At 34.0% G+C, this 18,741-nt stretch overlaps 1 protein-coding gene across 2 annotated transcripts in view; it reads left to right on the plus strand.

Moving 5' to 3' along the window:
• The window catches only part of STYX (serine/threonine/tyrosine interacting protein), a 38,077-nt gene extending 19,567 nt beyond the window's left edge, over positions 1-18,510 (plus strand). The window contains exons 5-11 of one of the 2 annotated variants that reach the window (XM_043556167.1): positions 3,037-3,097; positions 3,507-3,543; positions 3,969-4,008; positions 4,099-4,149; positions 6,341-6,413; positions 12,343-12,436; positions 14,812-18,510. In XM_043556167.1, the coding sequence (XP_043412102.1) occupies positions 3,037-3,097; positions 3,507-3,543; positions 3,969-4,008; positions 4,099-4,149; positions 6,341-6,413; positions 12,343-12,436; positions 14,812-14,885 (430 nt within the window). In that variant the 3' untranslated portion in view covers positions 14,886-18,510. The remainder of the gene's footprint in view (positions 1-3,036; positions 3,098-3,506; positions 3,544-3,968; positions 4,009-4,098; positions 4,150-6,340; positions 6,414-12,342; positions 12,437-14,811) is intronic. The other variant, XM_043556168.1, reaches the window with a different exon arrangement.
• Positions 18,511-18,741: the final 231 nt, after the last annotated feature.

Genomic DNA, 18,741 nt, shown 5'->3' on the forward strand with positions numbered 1-18,741 from the left:
TTTTTTACACTGGCTTAAAGATTTTTTTTTTTAATTTACTTTTAGAGATTGCTTCATATTATTACTTAGAGAGCTGCACTGGTTTTTTAAAGTTTCATAGTAATCCATTGAATAGCTCTACTAAAATTTATTCAGTCTGTCTCCTGTTGTTGGGTATTTAGATTGTTTCCAGTCTGCTAATATAGCAGGTATTCCCATGCATTTCATTTAATTCATGTGTGAATATATCAGTTGGATAAAGTGTAGAAGTGGAATTATTGCATCAAAGAATATGAGCATTTAAAATTTTAATTGATGTTGCAAATTGCCCCCCAATGAGTTGTATCAGTTTACATTCCCACTATGAAGTGAATGAGAAGAGACTATTTCCTTGGTATCTCTAAGACAAATTGTAAAACAGTTGTAATTTTTCCCAATTTTCTAGAGTAAAAATGATGTCTCACGTAGTTCTAATTTGCCTTTCTCGTTTATCTTCTAATGAGTGTGGTTGAGCATCTAATGGTTTTTAGTTTTATTTTAACTTTATTTTAAAAATAAATCTATATATTACAGTGGTATAAAAAAGGGTGCAAAAAAGGTGTGTAAATAAAGTATGTCTCTTTTCTCCTCTAAACCCAAGCTCCAGCTTCTCTCTTGGGAGGCAGCTACTATTAACTCAAATATTCTAGAGATACTGTGTATCTATATAAAAACATATTGTTGTAATTCTCTGATTGATTGATTGATTGTAAAAATGAAAGCAACCTGATTTTCCATCAGTACAGGACATTCTGAAATATATTGTGTAGGGGTGCCTGGGTGGCTCAGTCAGTTGAGCGTCCAGCTTTGGCTCAGGTCATGATCTTGCACTCTGTGAGTTTGAGCCCCACATCCAGCTCTGTGCTGACAGCTCAGAGCCTGAAGCCTTCTTCATATTCTAGGTCCCTCTCACTCTCTGCCCCTCCCCCACTTGTGTGTACGCTCTCTCAAAAATAAACATTAAAAAATTAAAATATATATATAGTGTGAATGTACAATAGAATCCTATAACCATGAAAAAGAATGAAATATTTCTGTGTTGATACGGAATAATCATTAAGATTTATTAAAAAAGTAAGGTGTACAACCAAGTGTATATATACTCTCAATGTGTTTAAAAATACATACATTAGACATAGGTTCTTATATATGCATGGGAAATTTCTAGACTAGCCAGAAATTTGACAGTGGTTGCTTCTGAGAAGAGAAATTTAGAGTCTGGTAGAAGGGCCTACTTTTTTATTGCAAATATTTTTATATTGTTAGAATTTTTTACCATGTGTACATATTTTTCAGTTAATAAAAACTTTTTAAAATTTTATAAATTTTTTAAATGTATAAGAATTTTAATGTTCATTTGTGTGTGTGTGTGTGTGTGTGTGTGTGTGTGTGAGAGAGAGAGAGAGAGAGAGAGAGAGAGAGAGAGAGACAGACAGCATGAGTTGGGGAGGGGCAAGAGAGGGAGACACAGATTCTGAAGCAGGCTCCAGGCTCCAAGCTGTCAGCACAGAGCCCGAAGCCGGGCTTGAACTCATGAGCAGCAAGATCATGACCTAAGCCGAAGTCAGATGCTTAGCTGACTGAGCCACTCAGGTGCCCCTAAAAACTTATTTTAACAAAGAGATGTTCTATTCTAAAATAAAATAGATTGAATTTTTTTTTCTAATTGTGAAAGAAATCCTTCTTCTTTATAGATACTATGGAAAATACAGAATGACACTAAGAAAAATATAAAATCATCCACAATTCCACAACCCAGAGAAAACACTTTAGTTAACATTTTGGCATGTTCCTTGTAAATCTTACTCTATCATACATATGTGTATTATGCATACACACATATAGACTTACATATATTAAAGAAAATTACAGTGTGATATTTTAAAATGCCATCCTATACATTTCTAATTTGTGTTTTTGTTTTTAGTACCAAAATGTCCTGTGTGCAGCTATTTTATCCTAATGGAAGAATTCTTTCTCCTTAGATTTAGAATATTGGCTTATAGTTTTTGACACTCAAAATGGTGTGTAATAAAACATGTTAGATTGATGCTGAATTAACTTTTTTTCTATGAAGCTGTGTTTTATGTAACAGTTCAGTCTACAAAATCACTTGAGACAGCCATTGTCAGAATCCTTTTGGTTTTTACATTGGATTATCCTTGGATACTGAGTTTTGGGTTCTCTGTGATAAACCCTGAATTTACTGAAGTTGTTAACCACCTAAATGATTGCTAAAGAACTGTAATTTTTAAGGCAATATTGACTTTAAAAATTAATTTTGTATCTTAATTACTATAGATGTATTAATAAGCAAGTAGTCTTGGGCAGGTTAGAAATGGAAGTTTTTCACAAAATAAAATAAGCCTAGCATATGAGTAATACCTTATTTTCAGTGTTTTCCAAAGTGTAAAATTGTAGGACAGGTGGTCTCCTGGTTCTTTTTTTTTTTTTTTTTTTTTTTTTTTTTTTTTTTTTTGCTCTACTGAAGGTTAGTTCAAGCAATGGATATTTGACTCCCATCATTCTGGCTCCATCAGACTTCTATTTTGATTACCTTGCTCTCTTTGAGACTTTGGGCTTACTCTGAATCGTCCTATATAGGGTTGTGAGGAGTGGTCACAGGGCCACTCAGAGAAGAATCTTCTAGTCCATGGGGAAGTTAGTAGAAATAGAAGAATAACAATAAGGAATACAGACACTTTTTGTCTTTATATTCTAGGTCCACTCTGATATAGAGGAAAGTTTCTTCCTTCTTGGGATTTTACAGTTTTAACCAGATAGATTTTTTATACTATAAAATATCAGAGAAATATTAACTTGTTATTTAAGGCTGAAGCATTTAAAAATGCTATGTATGTATTTAAGCAATATAAAATCTATGACCCAGTTCTTGGGCATATGACACTTTGAAAGTTGTTTTGCATTATTTTCTTGGTTGCCAAGAAATTTTGTAAATTTTTTTATACATAGAATTTTATCTGAATGTGTGCTTATCACAAAATATTCTATTTTCAGATATTTAGTCTTGGATATTGCAGATAATCCAGTTGAAAATATAATACGTTATTTTCCCATGGTAGGTATAAAATATTTTAATATTTAGAATTTGTGATTTGACCTCTTAATTATGGTTCTAAAACTTAATAATAATGAAACTAATTCTTTCCCATGCTACTTTTACTTTGTTATGACTGAAAATTGTGGGATTATATTTAAAGAAAATTTATTATTAAAACCATTTTATGATCGCTAAATATCTGAGAAATCACACCTTGAATTTATTAAATTCAAATTAAATTTTAGCTCCTGTATAATTTTAAAAAATTATAATAGTCACATTTGTAGTATTTTGGAAATTCTTGAATTAAGGTGATTTGTATTCATATAAATTAGCTGGAATTTTTTTTCAATAATTTTTTATTCTGTGTATTTTATGCTTATATTACTCCAGATGTTTTATTAAAACACATGTCTTTTGCCTTCAGACTAAAGAATTTATTGATGGAAGCTTACAGACTGGAGGTAAACAGTAATTTCTTTATGTAGCCAGTGTTTATTTTCAGGAGATTATGTGTTATAGTTAATTTTTTAGTTACCACTTGTCTTAAATGAAGGGTATGGAAGTTGGAATTGTATGTAATAGACTATTCCCAAATTTGTTTTTTCCCAACTCCTTGTTTCATTTGGATAGGCTTTCTTAAGTAACCCTATACAACCATTTTTGAATTCTGGGTCAGCTTTAAATGTCTTTAATTTCAAAGTCTACAGGTAATATAAATTGTAAAACTTGAAAGTTAATAAGTATCTAAATGGTATGTATAAAACATAAAACGTTTAAGGATTTATCTTACTATGGTATAGTACATGGTTTCAATATATTTTAGTTGCTGAATTAGATAGATAGATATATATACATTTTGTCAGAGTAATTATTTCTTGTTTTTCAGGAAAAGTTCTTGTCCATGGAAATGCAGGGATCTCCAGGAGGTATGAAGTTAGAGATTATCTTTTTTTTCTAGCATTTAATTAATGAGTTGTGTTTTCTATTTTTTTCTAAATTTTTTTCCCCCTCTTCAGTGCTGCCTTTGTTATTGCATACATTATGGAAACATTTGGAATGAAGTACAGGTAAGAAAGCACTCTGAAACCTAGCCAATTTAAATTCTCATTAAAATGAAGCTTAATGGAAACAGTTTGGGAGTTTGAAGTTGATATTCTCTTCATTTTGTCATCTAGTCATGTTTGATTAGGCAGGTTCTTATATTCCATGCTTAGTCGTTTAACCTTTGTAGCTTGTCTACCTTGTGTAGATATACTTTAGGCTAATATTTTGTGGTTTTAGGGAACTAGTGCTAAATGTTATTTTAAGAAGCCATGATAGTTACAGTTGGAAATAACCCTTGGAAAAGTAATTATTTACTACTAGAGAATTGTTCAGTCTGAGTTTAAAAACTTAGTCACACACACACACACACACAAACTCATACACACAGATGTTTATTGCTTCCCTTGTTTAAAAGGCTAATCTAGGGGCATCTGGGTGGCTCAGTTGGTTAAGCGTCCAACTTCGTCTCAGGTCATGATCTCACAGTCCATGAGTTCGAGCCCTGCGTCGGGCTCTGTGCTGACAGCTCAGAGCCTGTAGCCTGCTTCAGATTCTGTGTGCCCCTCTCTCTCTGCCTCTCCCCGACTCATACTCTGTTTCTCTTTCTCTCTCTCTCTCTCAAAAATAAATAAACGTTAAAAAAATTATAAAAGGCTAATTTATTACGTTTTCCTTTAACAATAGTTGGGTGAAAAATTACCTAGGCACTGTTTCATCTTCTGTTCATAATTCAGTGTAGTCTTTCTTATCCAGAATCAACTTTTCCAAGCATACTACCTAGATAAAAGAGAGAGAGTGCCCCAGAACAAAAGAAAAAACTGGTCAATGTACAGTGTTTCCTGTTCTTAGTGTGTCTTGTACATGTTAGAAATCTTGTAATCATTGACACCTCCTTGTCATTCACTCCTTACCTCCTAAACTGACCCTTTACCAACCTGTTTTATGTCCTAAAATATACCTTGAATCTGTCACTTTATCTTTCTCTTCATCATCATTTAATCTTCAATCCAAGCTCCAATCATGTCTTTCCTGGACTCTTCCAATGGTAGCCTTCTTAGTGGTTTTATGTATCCTTTTGTTTCTCCAGTCCGTTTTTTTCTGCACTACAGTAGGAGTGAACTTTTCAAAAGATAAATCTGGTCATATAATCACCATACCCCCAAAAAGCTCTCAAAGGTTTCTGATCCTTAATAATTTTTAACATGGCCAGTGAAACTTTGTGTGATATGCCTGTATCAACTTATCCATCATTGTATCATGTTCTCTGTTAGTTTCTTCATTTGAGCTGTATTCAGCCTTGGATCCACATGACTAACACATACTAGACATTCAAATGCTTGTTTAATTTGTTTGGTATCCTTTGTGTTTAAATTTCTTAAAAGTGTCAGTTCCTAGGGATACCTGGGTGGCTCAGTTGGTCGAGTGTTCCACTCTTGATTTTGGCTCAGTCATGATCTCAGGGTTGTGAGTTCGAAGCCCACATTGGGCTCTGCACTGGGCATGGAGCCTACTTAAGATTCTCTCTTTTCCTCTTCCTCTGCCTCTCCCCCCACCTGCTCGCACACTCTCACTCTGTCTCTCTAAAGTGTCAATTCTTAATATTATTTGAATACAAATCCTTCATTTATTTAATTGAAAAAGATAAATGCTGGCTAGATGTTATGTTTTATATATTCTCTTTATTATTTGGTGTCTTGTCAGTAATAATAATAATAATGGTGAAAATAGCTTCCATACATTGGGTCTGTGGCAGGTACTATTCTATTCTAGGCTCTTTTATCTCATTTAAGCCTTACAACAACACAAGGGAGTAGATATAGTTCTCCTTGTTTAAACAGTGGTAATATTTTGAGCATGTACTGTGTGATAGATGCTCTACAAAGGTGCTTTACACTTATATCTTCCATCTTCACAGTAGCCTATCAAGATAGGAATTATTATAATCCCTAATTTACAGATGAGAAAAATAAAGTTTAGAAAGTTGAGCAGCTTCCCTTAGAACACAAGCTGGTAAATAAGCGGGATTGTGATATTTCATCTGACCATGCTGTCGATTTTTCCTCTACATCTCCACCTCTCTGTAGTAAAAGCTGTATATGATTTCCTGTTTTAGGTAAATTTTTGGGATAAGTTCTTATTTTAGGTAAATTATGAAAAAAGTGAGATTATTCATGAAATAATAACATCACCTTAGTTTTCTTTTTTTGTTTTCAGAGATGCATTTGCTTATGTTCAAGAAAGAAGATTTTGTATTAATCCTAATGCTGGATTTGTCCATCAACTTCAGGTAACTTTTCTCTTCTTCCTCTTTAAGGTATCAGAAAATAGGATAATTCATTTTCTTACGTCCATGTAGATTAAATGTAGAATTTACTTTAAATACCTAAAAATTGCCATAATCTAATTATTTATTTAATTTTATTATTATTTTTTAACTTTTAAAATTTATTTTAAATATAATCTCTACACCTAACATGGGGCTTGAATTCAGGACCCCGAGATCAAGAGTTGCATGCTCCTCTAACTGACCCAACCAGGTACCCCCTAATTTGATTTTTTATTCAAGTCTACATTTCCAGTTAAAAGTTTTTTCTTTTTCTTTGCTTTTTTTTTTTTTTTTTAATTTATTTATTTTAAGAGAAAGCGAGGGAAAGAGAAAATCCCAAGCAGAGTCCACAGTGTCAGTGCAGAGCCCAATACTGGGCTCAAACTCACAAACCATGAGACCATGACCTGAGCCAAAGTCGGATGCTTAACCAACTGAGCCACCCAGGCGCCACTCAAAAGTATTTTCTTAAAAGCTGCTATTACTGTGAAAAAAGTGTTAAAGGCACATTGTTAACTGCAAGATAAAATAATTGTTAGAAATTTCATTTTTTTTCCCTCTATTTTGATTGTACACAGAGACAAGAGTTTTGATTCTAAGTATACTATGTATAGAAGCTTTTATATTTTATTTTCTATTTTATAGGCCTTATTTTTTCCATGTTTCAAATTTTGTTGGTGCCTAGAAGATGAACTAAAAAGACAGTAAGATAAACCTGTGAGGTATCTGATTAAACTAGTTTATTTAATTTTTTCCAAAAAGGAAAATTATGGATTAAAGGATGTCTTCTTACTCATTCCATCCAGTTATGCAGGAGTAAATAAGTTTTTTTGCCTTTTAACCCTGTTGTGTAAAAACGTTCTCTTTTTAAATTGATGTTTTTATTTAAAAAAGTAATATATACTTATATATACTTATGGTATTATATATACTTATGGTTAAAATTCAACAATATATATACAATTGTACCAGCATTTTTATATGTATATATACATATATGTATATATGCATCATAACTTTATATTATTAATTCCTTATACATAAACCTTTAGATTGTTTCTAGTCTTTCATGATTATGAACAATATTGGGAAAAGTATCCTGGTAGGTACATCTTTGTTTACATGTGTGAATATGCCTATAAGATATATACATATATAGAGAGAGGAATTGTTGGGTCAGAGGCATTTGAAATTTGATGTTATCACGTAGTCTTTTAAAAGGCTTAAATAATGTAAGCCACCAGGAAACTAGAAGTACCTTTTTCCCAATATCACATTCAGTACCAGTAGCCAAAAATATTTTATCAGATTTTTCTGATCATTGTCATCATGGTGGTAAAAGTGGCAACTTCAGTGGTTTGCCCATCTTCTATCAGATTATTGATATTTTTCTCATTGGTTTATAAGAGCTCTTTATATATTAAGGAACCTATTTTTAGCCAACTGAGTTGAAATGCTATTTTTATTATATACTGAACTCTTATCTATATTTGGGCCTATTTCTGGACTTTGTGTTCTATTCCATTGCTCTGCTTACTGCTGCAATTGTATCAAACAATTTTAAATACTATGATATTATATAAGTCAGTTATGGTATAGCTCAAGAGTCCCTCATTAATGTTCTTTCTAGAATTTTCCTGGCAAGGTTTTAACATTGTGTGTGTGAACTTTACTGAAAAGAGCTCTATATTTTTTATTTTATAACTATGTTTACAGTTCAGAAAGAATTGATACCTTACATTTTTAGTCTTTGTCTCTAAGAATATATTCCATTTATTCAAATCAATTTTTATGTCCTCTAGTGTTTTAAAGTTTTCTTTTTGGGGGCACCTGGGTGGTTCAGTCGGTTAGGCATCCAACTTCAGCTCATGTCATGATCTCGCTGTTTGTGAGTTTGAGCCCTGCATCGGCCTCTGTGCTGACAGCTTCGAGCCTGGAGCCTGCTTTGGATTCTGTGTTTCCCTCTCTCTCTGCCCCTCCTCTGCTCGCACTCACTCAGTCTCTGTCTCTCAAAAATAAACGTTTAAAAAAAATTTTTTTTAATCTTTCTTTTTGTAGAATATATGTATTTCTTATGAAATTTACAGTATCCTATATTCAACACAGTTTACTCAGCAGAATAGCCAGAATCTTATTACAGGTTATCCCTCCACTTAAAATAAAAGCCACAGGCCTTATTTACAATGACTTTTATAGCCTTACACTTGCAGTCCTTTACCTTTCAGTTCTAATCTCCTACTATCTCATTTGCTTACTATGTATGTTCCAGTCACATTGACCTTCTCACAATTCCTTGAAAATACTATGCATGTTCTCATCTCAAGGCACTTGCCCTTATTCCCCCCACCTAGAATGCTTTCCCCCAAACATCTGCATGGCTTGTTCCCTTAATTTTCCTTTGACTGCATTATTGCAATAGCATTCTAATGGGTATTAGGAATACTTGCTTCTGCCCTTACCTCCTAAATCCCTACATTCAAAAGAAATATTAGTTTGGACAAAAGTGGTAGCAAGGGAAGAGGTGAGAAGAGATCACATTGTGGATTTGACAGTATAGCTGACAGGATTTGCTGATGGATTGGATGTGAAGAGAGAAGATTACGAGGAATCTAAGCCTTTATGGAAGATATGAAAGAAACTGCATGAGAAGATTTAAGGGGAATAAAATCAAGTTCGGTTTTGGTTACATTAAGGTTGAGAGGGCTTTTAGGCGGTAGGCAGTTATACACATCAAAGTCCAGACTTCAGGGGAAAGAACCATATATCTAATTAGTATTATATAGATGCCAATGAAAGCCCTGAGACTGGGTGAGATCACTACGGGAATGTAGATAGAGAAGAAGTTCCAAAACAACCCTGATGCACTCCAACATGTAGAGGGTGGGGAGATGAGGAATTAGCAGAAAAGATCGAAAAGAATGGCCAATGGGGTAGGAAAAAAATCAGGGTGGCTTGTTTGAGAAGTCAAGGGAAGGAAGTGTTTGAAGAAGTAGGGAATGATCCTACAAAGGCTGATAATAGGTCAAATAAGATAAGGGCTGAGAATTAACATTAGGTTAGGAACATGCGGTTATTGGTGTCCTTGACAAACAGAAGGCAAAGGATAAGCCTAATTGCTCAGCATTCAGGGAAAAATGGGAAGAGAGGAATGTGAACAGCAAGAATAGATAATTGCAGGAATTATGCTTTGAAGGGGAAAACAGAAATGACAGCTGGAGGGGAAATTAGGGTTATTAGGGGGGATTTTGTTTGTTTTCTAAAGTCTAGCATATTTGCTGTCTGGGCAATTCCAGGAGAACAGAGGAAATTGATATTATGCCAGAAATGGATAGTATGGTCTATTTGTTGAGTTTATTATGTTTATTATTAACCCATTGACCTTGAGAGTTGATATGTCATCTCTTTCATTACTACATTTCTTCCTTGAGTCCTTTTATCTCTTCTTTGTATTCATTTCAGAAATGTCATATTCTCATTGAGTTCATGGAGAATTAATCATGTTCATTTGCTTCACGGAGTGATTTTCGTTTTTTTTTTTTTTTTTAATGTTTTATTTATTTTTGAGAGAGACAAAGCGTGAGTGGGGAAGGGGCAGAGAGAGAGGAAGACACAGAATCTGAAGCCATCTCCAGGCCCTGAGCTGTCAGCACAGAGCCTGACATGGGACTCAAACCCACAAACAGTGAGATCATGACCTGAGCCAAAGCCAGACACTTAACTGATTGAGCCACCTAGGCGCCCCCATGGAGTGATTTTCATGCTGTGTTCTTCATATGACTTTTGGTTTATAATGTTGCCTTTTTTCCCCTTGTGACATCTTTATGTTAAAAAACCTACAATGGTTCCTTTTTGATTATAGGTCATCTTTGAATTAGAAGTATTCTTCTTAGATCAGCTATTTGCCCAACAGTGAAGTTGTGGGAGAGGAACCTGGGTAGTGGTTGGGAAAGACAGATAGCTTAAATTTTCCCAGTTGTCTTAGAAGACTTTCTTACCAACACTTTTCTCTGGTGGTATGACTACTCAATGGAGTAGGAAGCAGAGCCCCCCCACCCCATGTCACAGGTTTTTCTCATTTAGATTGATGAACACCTCATGCATGTTAGAATCACCCAGAGGAAGCTAAGCTAAACCAATTAAGTGAGAATCACTGGGGGTGAGACTTAATATTTAAGTTTTTTTTTTTATTTTTGAGAGAGAGACAGACAGAGCACAAGCAAGGGAGGAGCAGAGAGAGAAGGAGACACTGAATCTGAAACAGGCTCCTGGCTCCGAGGTGTCAACACAGAGCGTGATGCGGGACTTGAACTCATGAATCCTGAGATAATGACCTGAGCTGAAGTTGAATGCTTACCCAACTGAGGCACCCAGATGCCCCTATATATGTATTTGAAGCCTCTCCGGTGATCTTTAGGTATAGCCAGACTTGGAGAATTATTGGTTAAGGTTTTATTTTTAACTAAGATCAGATATTTGGCTTCATACTTCACCTTACTATCATATAGCCTGTTTCTTGCAAAAATATCATGTGTGGGCATTCACATTTTCCCTGATATGCCCTACCTCATCCCACAGCCCACTCACATTTCCTGATCAGCATACTATTTAAAGGCTTATTAGTTTTATCTTAGGCACACCATCTTTCTTTGGAGAACTCTGAAGTGTAACCCATTCTGCCTGATTTTTGCAGTCAGGCATCTTGTGTTCTAGCTTGTCTGGTTCCATTTTTTTTTTTTTTTTTTAATTTACTGTGGAATATAATACACATATAGAAAATGCATAAAATGTAAATACACTTTCATGTAACCACCATTAGGTCAAGAAACTGAACCTATGCTAGGATCTCAAAAGCCCTGTGATGCCCCTTCCCAATCACAGACAATCTTTCTCCTTTTATAAAGGTAACCACTATTCTGACCTATTTGGTAATTATTTCTTTAGTTTTCATTCTTCTCATATTTACGGTTATGGTTGTTTCCTAGTTTCATCAAATGAGGTGTTCTCTATTATCAGAGGAGAGGGATAGAAATGCCTTTATTCTTCCATGTTTGGAGGTAGAGGACTATTCATTTTAAGGGATCAGAAAATCAAATACATATTTGAATCCATTAAATGCCTTATATTAGTCTCATTTTTAAAGGGGTGCCTGGGTGACTAAGTCAGTTGAGCATCTGACTTCAGCTGAAGTCATAATCTCACAGTTCATGAGTTAGAGCCCATGTTGGGCTCTCTGCTATCAGTGTGGAGCCTACTTGGGATCCTCTGCCTCTCTCTCTCTCTCTCTGCCTCTTCCCCTCCTGCATGTGCACACACTCTCTCTCTCAAAAATAAATATTAAACAAATAACTTCTCCAAAATACAGTATTAAGGTGAAATGGGGAGAAAGGAGTAATGAGTTACATTAAAAAAATAATAAAATATTCTACAAAAACATTTTATCTTTATTGAACTTTATTTCATTTTATTCTTAGTCATTTTATGAGATTGCTTGTTTGGGTTTGTGGTGTGTGTGTGTGTGTGTGTGTGTGTGTGTGTGTGTGTGTGTGTGTTTTAACAGAGGAGCTTAGACATCATGTAATTAACACTGCAGAGGCTTGTGTTTTAACAGAGGAAGTCAGAGATCGTATAGCTAATGCCCCAGTGGCAGAGAACATACACCAGCAGTTCAACGTATGATACCCTAGTGCAAGCAATTAGCTTGACTTGATTTATAGTTTCATCAGTAAATGCAAAATTATGAGGTCAGAATTTTAAACCTGTATTTCTCTTACAACAATTATGGCACCAGATTTTTCAGTATCAATAAGAATACCAGTAATGAACATGGTAACCACTGTTTTGGGTACCCAAGAATTTAAATGTATATTCAAGTTAATTAAATCTTTTTTAGGAATATGAAGCCATCTACCTAGCAAAATTAACCATACAGATGATGTCACCACTCCAGATAGAAAGGTCATTATCCGTTCATTCTGGACCCACAGGTAAGGATGTTTTTTCATTTTGGAGAAGGTTGGGGAGAGAGATGATGGTATGAAAGGTAGAAAGCACCTTTTGCTCTTTATTGGTTATACTGAACAATTTAAGTTGTTTAGAAAACTTGGGGTAGACTATTGAATTAAAACAAGGTAATTGTAAATTTTAATTTTATACTGAATACATATGTATTGTATTGAGCTTCTACTGTGTAAACACCACTGTACTTGGTTAATAGAATAGGCTAGTTAGAAGATCACATTTCTGCTTCGTTTTAGTTTAAGTCTTTAAGTGGTGTAACTGCTGTAAAGATTAAAATAAGAGGGATCTGGAGAAGGGGCTTTAAGTACACTCCATGATCTTACTAAAAATAAAAGATGGTTAAATAAGTGAAAGCATGTTTCAAGTTAAATAGGGTGACTAATGTGAGCCACCCCAGTTTTTCTCTTGTCATCAATATTTCAGTCCCTTCTCCCTTTCTTCCCTTTTTCAGAGTATTCTCTCCATTATTTTCAAAGTTAATGATCCAAGCATGCTGTCAAAATCTTTTAACTTTATCTTTCTTCTCTAAGACCTTTGTTACCCTTGTTTGTATCCTTTCCTTTTTACTCAATCTCAGTCTATTTCAGGTTCATATTGGCCTCCTATCCAAAGTCTAACTTGGTTTATTCTGTACATTCTTGCCAGATTTATTTTCATAGAAGATAGTTCATAAAAGATAGTTCTAATGTATTTTTCCTGTACAAAAGCCTTCATTGGTTTTATTCCTACAGAAGAAAACATAGAGTGTCATAGTAAGTAAAGGCACTTCTGATCTTGGTGTCTCTCAGAGTTCCTCTTTATATATGCATTCCAGAAAACTGAACTCATGGTTTCATTTGTGTCTTCTTTTCTCCACCTAGAGTGCATCACATTGTTTCTCTACCCTTAAAAACTTAGTTCACACGTTACTCAAGAGAAAGGATGATTAACTTAATCTTCCTCCAATCCCTAGTTATTTGGAATTCCTATACTCTAGAGCTTTATTTGTACCTCCTCACTTTCTGCTTGCATTAGTTGTTGATGTTTCTTTCAACGTTTATTTATTTTTGGGACAGAGAGAGACAGAGCATGAACGGGGGAGGGGCAGAGAGAGAGGGAGACACAGAATCGGAAACAGGCTCCAGGCTCTGAGCCATCAGCCCAGAGCCTGACGCGGGGCTCGAACTCACGGACCGCGAGATCGTGACCTGGCTGAAGTCGGACGCTTAACCGACTGCGCCACCCAGGCGCCCCAGTTGTTGATGTTTCTTACCTCTTTTAGATCCAAGTTCAGCACTTCATCTGAAACTCAGCTAGACCAGCTGTATTTAGCTTTATGGCTAGCATATTTTCTTTATCCCATTGCCTTGATATTCTATCATTATTTTATTGATCTTATAGTGAGACATTAGTTTCATGTTAGAATCCAACCTCTGATACAACATTATTACCATGATTTAGCCCAACCTTTTGGGCATAACTTTAAGCTTGTGCCATTGTTAGGCAGATAACACAGTAGACCCTTTACCATTTTAATTGTTCCCCTAAGTTTTCCTCCATGGAGACTCAAATTTCTTGACTATAACTATTGGCCATATAGGGGTAACTTTGATTCTATGTGGAAAATTTCTGTACTAGCAGACTTTGATGTAAAGAGTAGGTAAAATAAAATCTGCTCTGTGACATCCCATCCTTTCTCTTAGTTTTAGACTTCTTGGTAATCAAACCACAGCTTCACTGGAAAAATATTTTCAGCAGTGTCTATGAAAGCAAAAAGATAATCATATCTCAAAAATAAGATTGCAAAAATACAAAATTAATCTCTTAAAGTTTATGTTCGAAGTCACAGGTTTATGGTGCCTAAAAAACAAACTTGGCAACCAAACATTTAGGTACCATTATCTCTTTAAAAATTCTGTTTTCAAGATATTTTAAAAATTAATGATTGTGGGGCACCTAGGTGCTTCAGTCGGTTAAGCATTTGCCTTCCACTCAGGTCATGATCTCACACAAGAGATTGTGAGTTCAAGCCCCACATCGGGCTCTCTGCTCTCAGTGCGGATCATCTGTCCGCCACTCCCCCCCCCCCCAAATAAATAAGTAAATAAATAAGTATTAATGATTGTTATTTGTAATATCTAAGACATAGTTAATTCTCAAGAGGGGAAATATATCCTGTCATGAAGATATAAAATTGTTTGGGTAACAGAAGAATTTACTAACATTCACTAAAAATTCAGTTATGGAATTCTAGTGAATATCCCTACATTTATGAAAATGAAATTTTTACTGGATCTAACATTGTAGCAATTGGACTTATTTAAGTTCCCATTATATGTTATATTCATGCAATAATTTTTAGGCAGTTTGAAGAGAACACATGAAGAAGAAGATGATTTTGGAAACATGCAAGTGGCAACTGCACAAAATGGCTGACTCAAGAGCAAGATTACAGAGGATGTGAATTTCTATTTGGGAAGGAGAAAATACTAGAGACAATAATAATGTAAAATGGTAAAAATACAAGTAGTTTTTTTTTTTTTTTTTTTTTCAATTATATGTTGCTTCCAGACGTGTTTCTCTGCAACTTGTTGAGCAACATTTTAAGAAGATGTTGGACTTCTGCAATAGATGGCACTGATGGTTTTACTCCTTTTTTCTTTTCCTTTTCTTTTCTTTCTTTCTTTTCTTTCTTTCTTTTTTTTTTTTTTTTTTTTTACACTTTACAGTTTTATTATAAACCAAGAATTTTGGACTTGCAAAGAGGTATTATTGCAATAATGCACTTTTCATACTTGAAATTTATTTGTATGATATAAAGTTATTACTTTAAACAAAATGCAAGTTGGGGGGATTTGTTTATAAAATCTGGGTAATTTATAACGAGAATTTCCTAAAGTTTGCTAAAAATTCATTTTGTGTTCTATATATTACATTTTAAAAATAATTTTACAGTTCACTTTTATGATGGAACCTCTTATGGAAACATTAGCAAATGCAGAAATCTGCCACATACCTGTTTTAGTATAATTCAGTAGCTTCATTACCCTTTTATTTTTTTAAACTTCTTTATCCCTTATTAATAATCTTTGAATCATGACATTAGCCAACTCTTCTTACTTTAACATGATCCAAGTATTGCTTCTATCCCTATTATCTTCGTAATTTGTTTATTCTAAAGAAAAAAAGTATAATGAACAGAGGAAGATGTTTTGCTTGGTGATACCAGATGCTAAAAAACAAGGAGTTTTAGACTTTTGAGTGACTTTCCTTTTTTCCTTAACAGCCAAATGTTGTGTTTGTTCTTTTTAGAGTTGCCTACCCCATTTTTTCTCTGTCCAAAATAGTTCGAAATAGAATATAATAACCAATGTAGCACTATTTTTTTTCTAAATGAAGCCCAAAAGAGAAAAGTGCCTTGCATTATTAAAAAATTAAAAATAAAAAATAAATCTTCACGACCTCTAAATTAGTATGTATAACGGTGAAAAGTTTTTAACGTTCTTTTGTAATTTCTTTTTCTTTTTAACCACAAATTAGTTAAAACAGAGTCTGCGGCTTAAAGAAACCTCAGTAAGTTATTAATGTGAAATATTTACTCCTTCATTTTATGTTGTCTTAATGAGTCTGTGAGGTTGTTCTGTCTCAGATAGCAGCTTTTCTTGAAGATGCATTTATTGGGGAAAGTGGTTTGTGGGAAACCTCATTGTATTTAAAATTAGTGTTTTAATTCTTTACATTGAGTTAATCCAAATTTCCCCCATAGTTTGCATTAACAAAGTCACTTTATGGATCCTTAATTCTCCATATTTTTATTTATACATATAAAGATTGTTCTAAGAAAAACATTTTTGCTATTTTAAGTATGCCATGAGGGAGGAGAGGAGTGTTTTTAACTTTTTATAGTTGATTTAGGGTAGCACAAACAAAACTCCTTTATATCTCATTTTTCAGTCCTCTCTTGAGGTGCTTTACTGATGGGAATGATTTCCATACATTCCCTTGGTACCATCAGGTACTATGCAAGGTAACCCATTACACCAAGTTACTTGTTTTGCTTTCCTCCCTACAATGTAATATAATACAGTAAAAAAGCTTTTTTTTATCCAGCATAGCAGGAGAGTGGAAATGAATTAAAATTGTTTTATTAACTAAGAGTTAATTCCTATTGACCGAGGTGGTATTCTTCTGATTCCTTTCTCTTCCCCTATTTTACCACCCTGAGAAGAGCCTATGATTAATCCCACTGTGGTCTTGTATTCTGTTGTGTGATTAGGTCATGGTGTGGTAGTCCAGTAGAGTCAAGATTTGCATTGTGTTCAGAAATTCCACTTGGCAAAATGCCAGATAACACAGCTTTCCTGTATATAGATCACTATATAGGTCAGCAAAAACCTCTCTTGCAACCTAATAATCTGTGATGCTTCTTCATTCAGCAGAAACTCTGCTTAAAAGAATCTTCGTAATACTACATTTAGGTTTTAAAATGAGGGAGTTAAGATTTTTAAAATTAGTTTCTTAAATACACATATCCTCTCTAGTCTGGCCAAAAATACAGATTTGGTCATTTATTAATTTAAAGCTGGTAATTTTCCACTTTTTCTAACCACTGTAATTTTTATGTTGTCACTGAAGTGCCTGCCCAGCACTGTATATTAAAGACTGTCTCTTGAACACTAGGAAAAGGGACTATCATCTTCTTGAGTACAGTACTAATGGGGACAAAACATGAAGTTTATTTTTCTTTCATGTAAGAACACCCCAAGTTTGTTTTACCTAAATTCAACTAGTTCTGGTAGCTCTTCTAGTCTTTCTTCTGTTTGGTTCCATTTCTGTTAATTCTTTTATTTCTACAGATGTTTTGTGATAGTTACCTATAATACATTTAACCAATCATGACTTTTTTTCTAGGCTATTTGAATAATGTATGAGTGATGTAGCACCTAATTTTAGACATTAAATATGTTATCTGGGCAAGGATTTAAACTGAAATTGCAGGAAAACTGCTTTACTGTCCACGTTAAAAGTATGAAACAAGTATTGAAAATATTCAAACTGGAATGGCAGTGTTCTTACCTTCTAATTTTAATTAGTTCATGTTAATTTCTTATCTATTATGTGTTTAAAGAGCAGTTACCTTTATTTGTATCTACTCTATGGTGGAAATGTTAAACCATGATAGCTTCTGGCTTCTGATACCAACTCTCAACCACTTAACTTTTACAGCAGAATATTTGTTTTGGGGGGAGGGGGATTTTGTGCTTCATATGAGTTTAGAAGTAATGTCAGAAAATGTTAAGCATGTCCTTTTTAAGAAAATATAAGGTTTCTAATTGTCTAATTACCATGGTAATTCAAGTGAATTAGAAGTATTTAACTGCAATCTTGAATTATAAAGTTGGGATGCATATACACACACACACACACACACACACACACACATATATATATCAGGATCTCAACTTGATGTAAAGTAAATGAGCAGTTACCTGGCGGATTTTTTTTTTTATAACTGGTTTAATCCATAATTCCATAACAAACTTAGCTTCACTTCAGTATTTACTTTGTCCATCCAAACATGCTCCAATATGGAAATGATAGGAAATAACTAAGATTACTAAAAGATTTTATTTTATTTTTAGAAAGATAAGTTTCTAGGATCTTTGAATGCTGGATTTTTTTGTCTTACCCATCCATGGCAGCTAAAAAAAAAAAAAATCAAAATATTCAGGTTTACATGTTAGCTCTCTCATAGGGAGTTGCCATACCTCACAGTTCAAAGTGTATTCTATAGATCAGTAACATTATACTGACATGTAATTGCAATTTACTATGCAGCAAAAATGATTCAAGAAGAAAAATAACCTACAGTGTCTATTTACCTTTGTATAGGGAATTGCTTAAGTTACTCTGCTTTTAACATTTGTACTTGGATAAAATGCTTATGTATGTATAGGAATGTCACAGTGCAAGATGCTGCTAGCCCAGGCACAAAGTATTAAAATTATTTTGTGAAGATTGGTGGTTGTATTAAAACTGTTGTGCCATTATACCTCAAAAAGATTGAAACGTTCATTTATACTGCTTATGCCTCAGAACTACTTTAGATTGTTGTCTTCTAGGTAAAAGTAACCTGCTTTTACTACCTCAGATTAATAAGGATGAACAAACATTGGATGTTAAGCATTTAAGAGTATCTTGCAAAAACATTGTATGGTCACACACACACAAATCCAGGCAAGGCCTGAATTTTAGCTCAAGAATATTTCTTAAGTATTAGTTGAACAAACTT

Source organism: Prionailurus bengalensis, chromosome B3 (genome assembly GCF_016509475.1).
Source record: "Prionailurus bengalensis isolate Pbe53 chromosome B3, Fcat_Pben_1.1_paternal_pri, whole genome shotgun sequence".
Taxonomy (NCBI): Eukaryota; Metazoa; Chordata; class Mammalia; order Carnivora; family Felidae; genus Prionailurus; species Prionailurus bengalensis.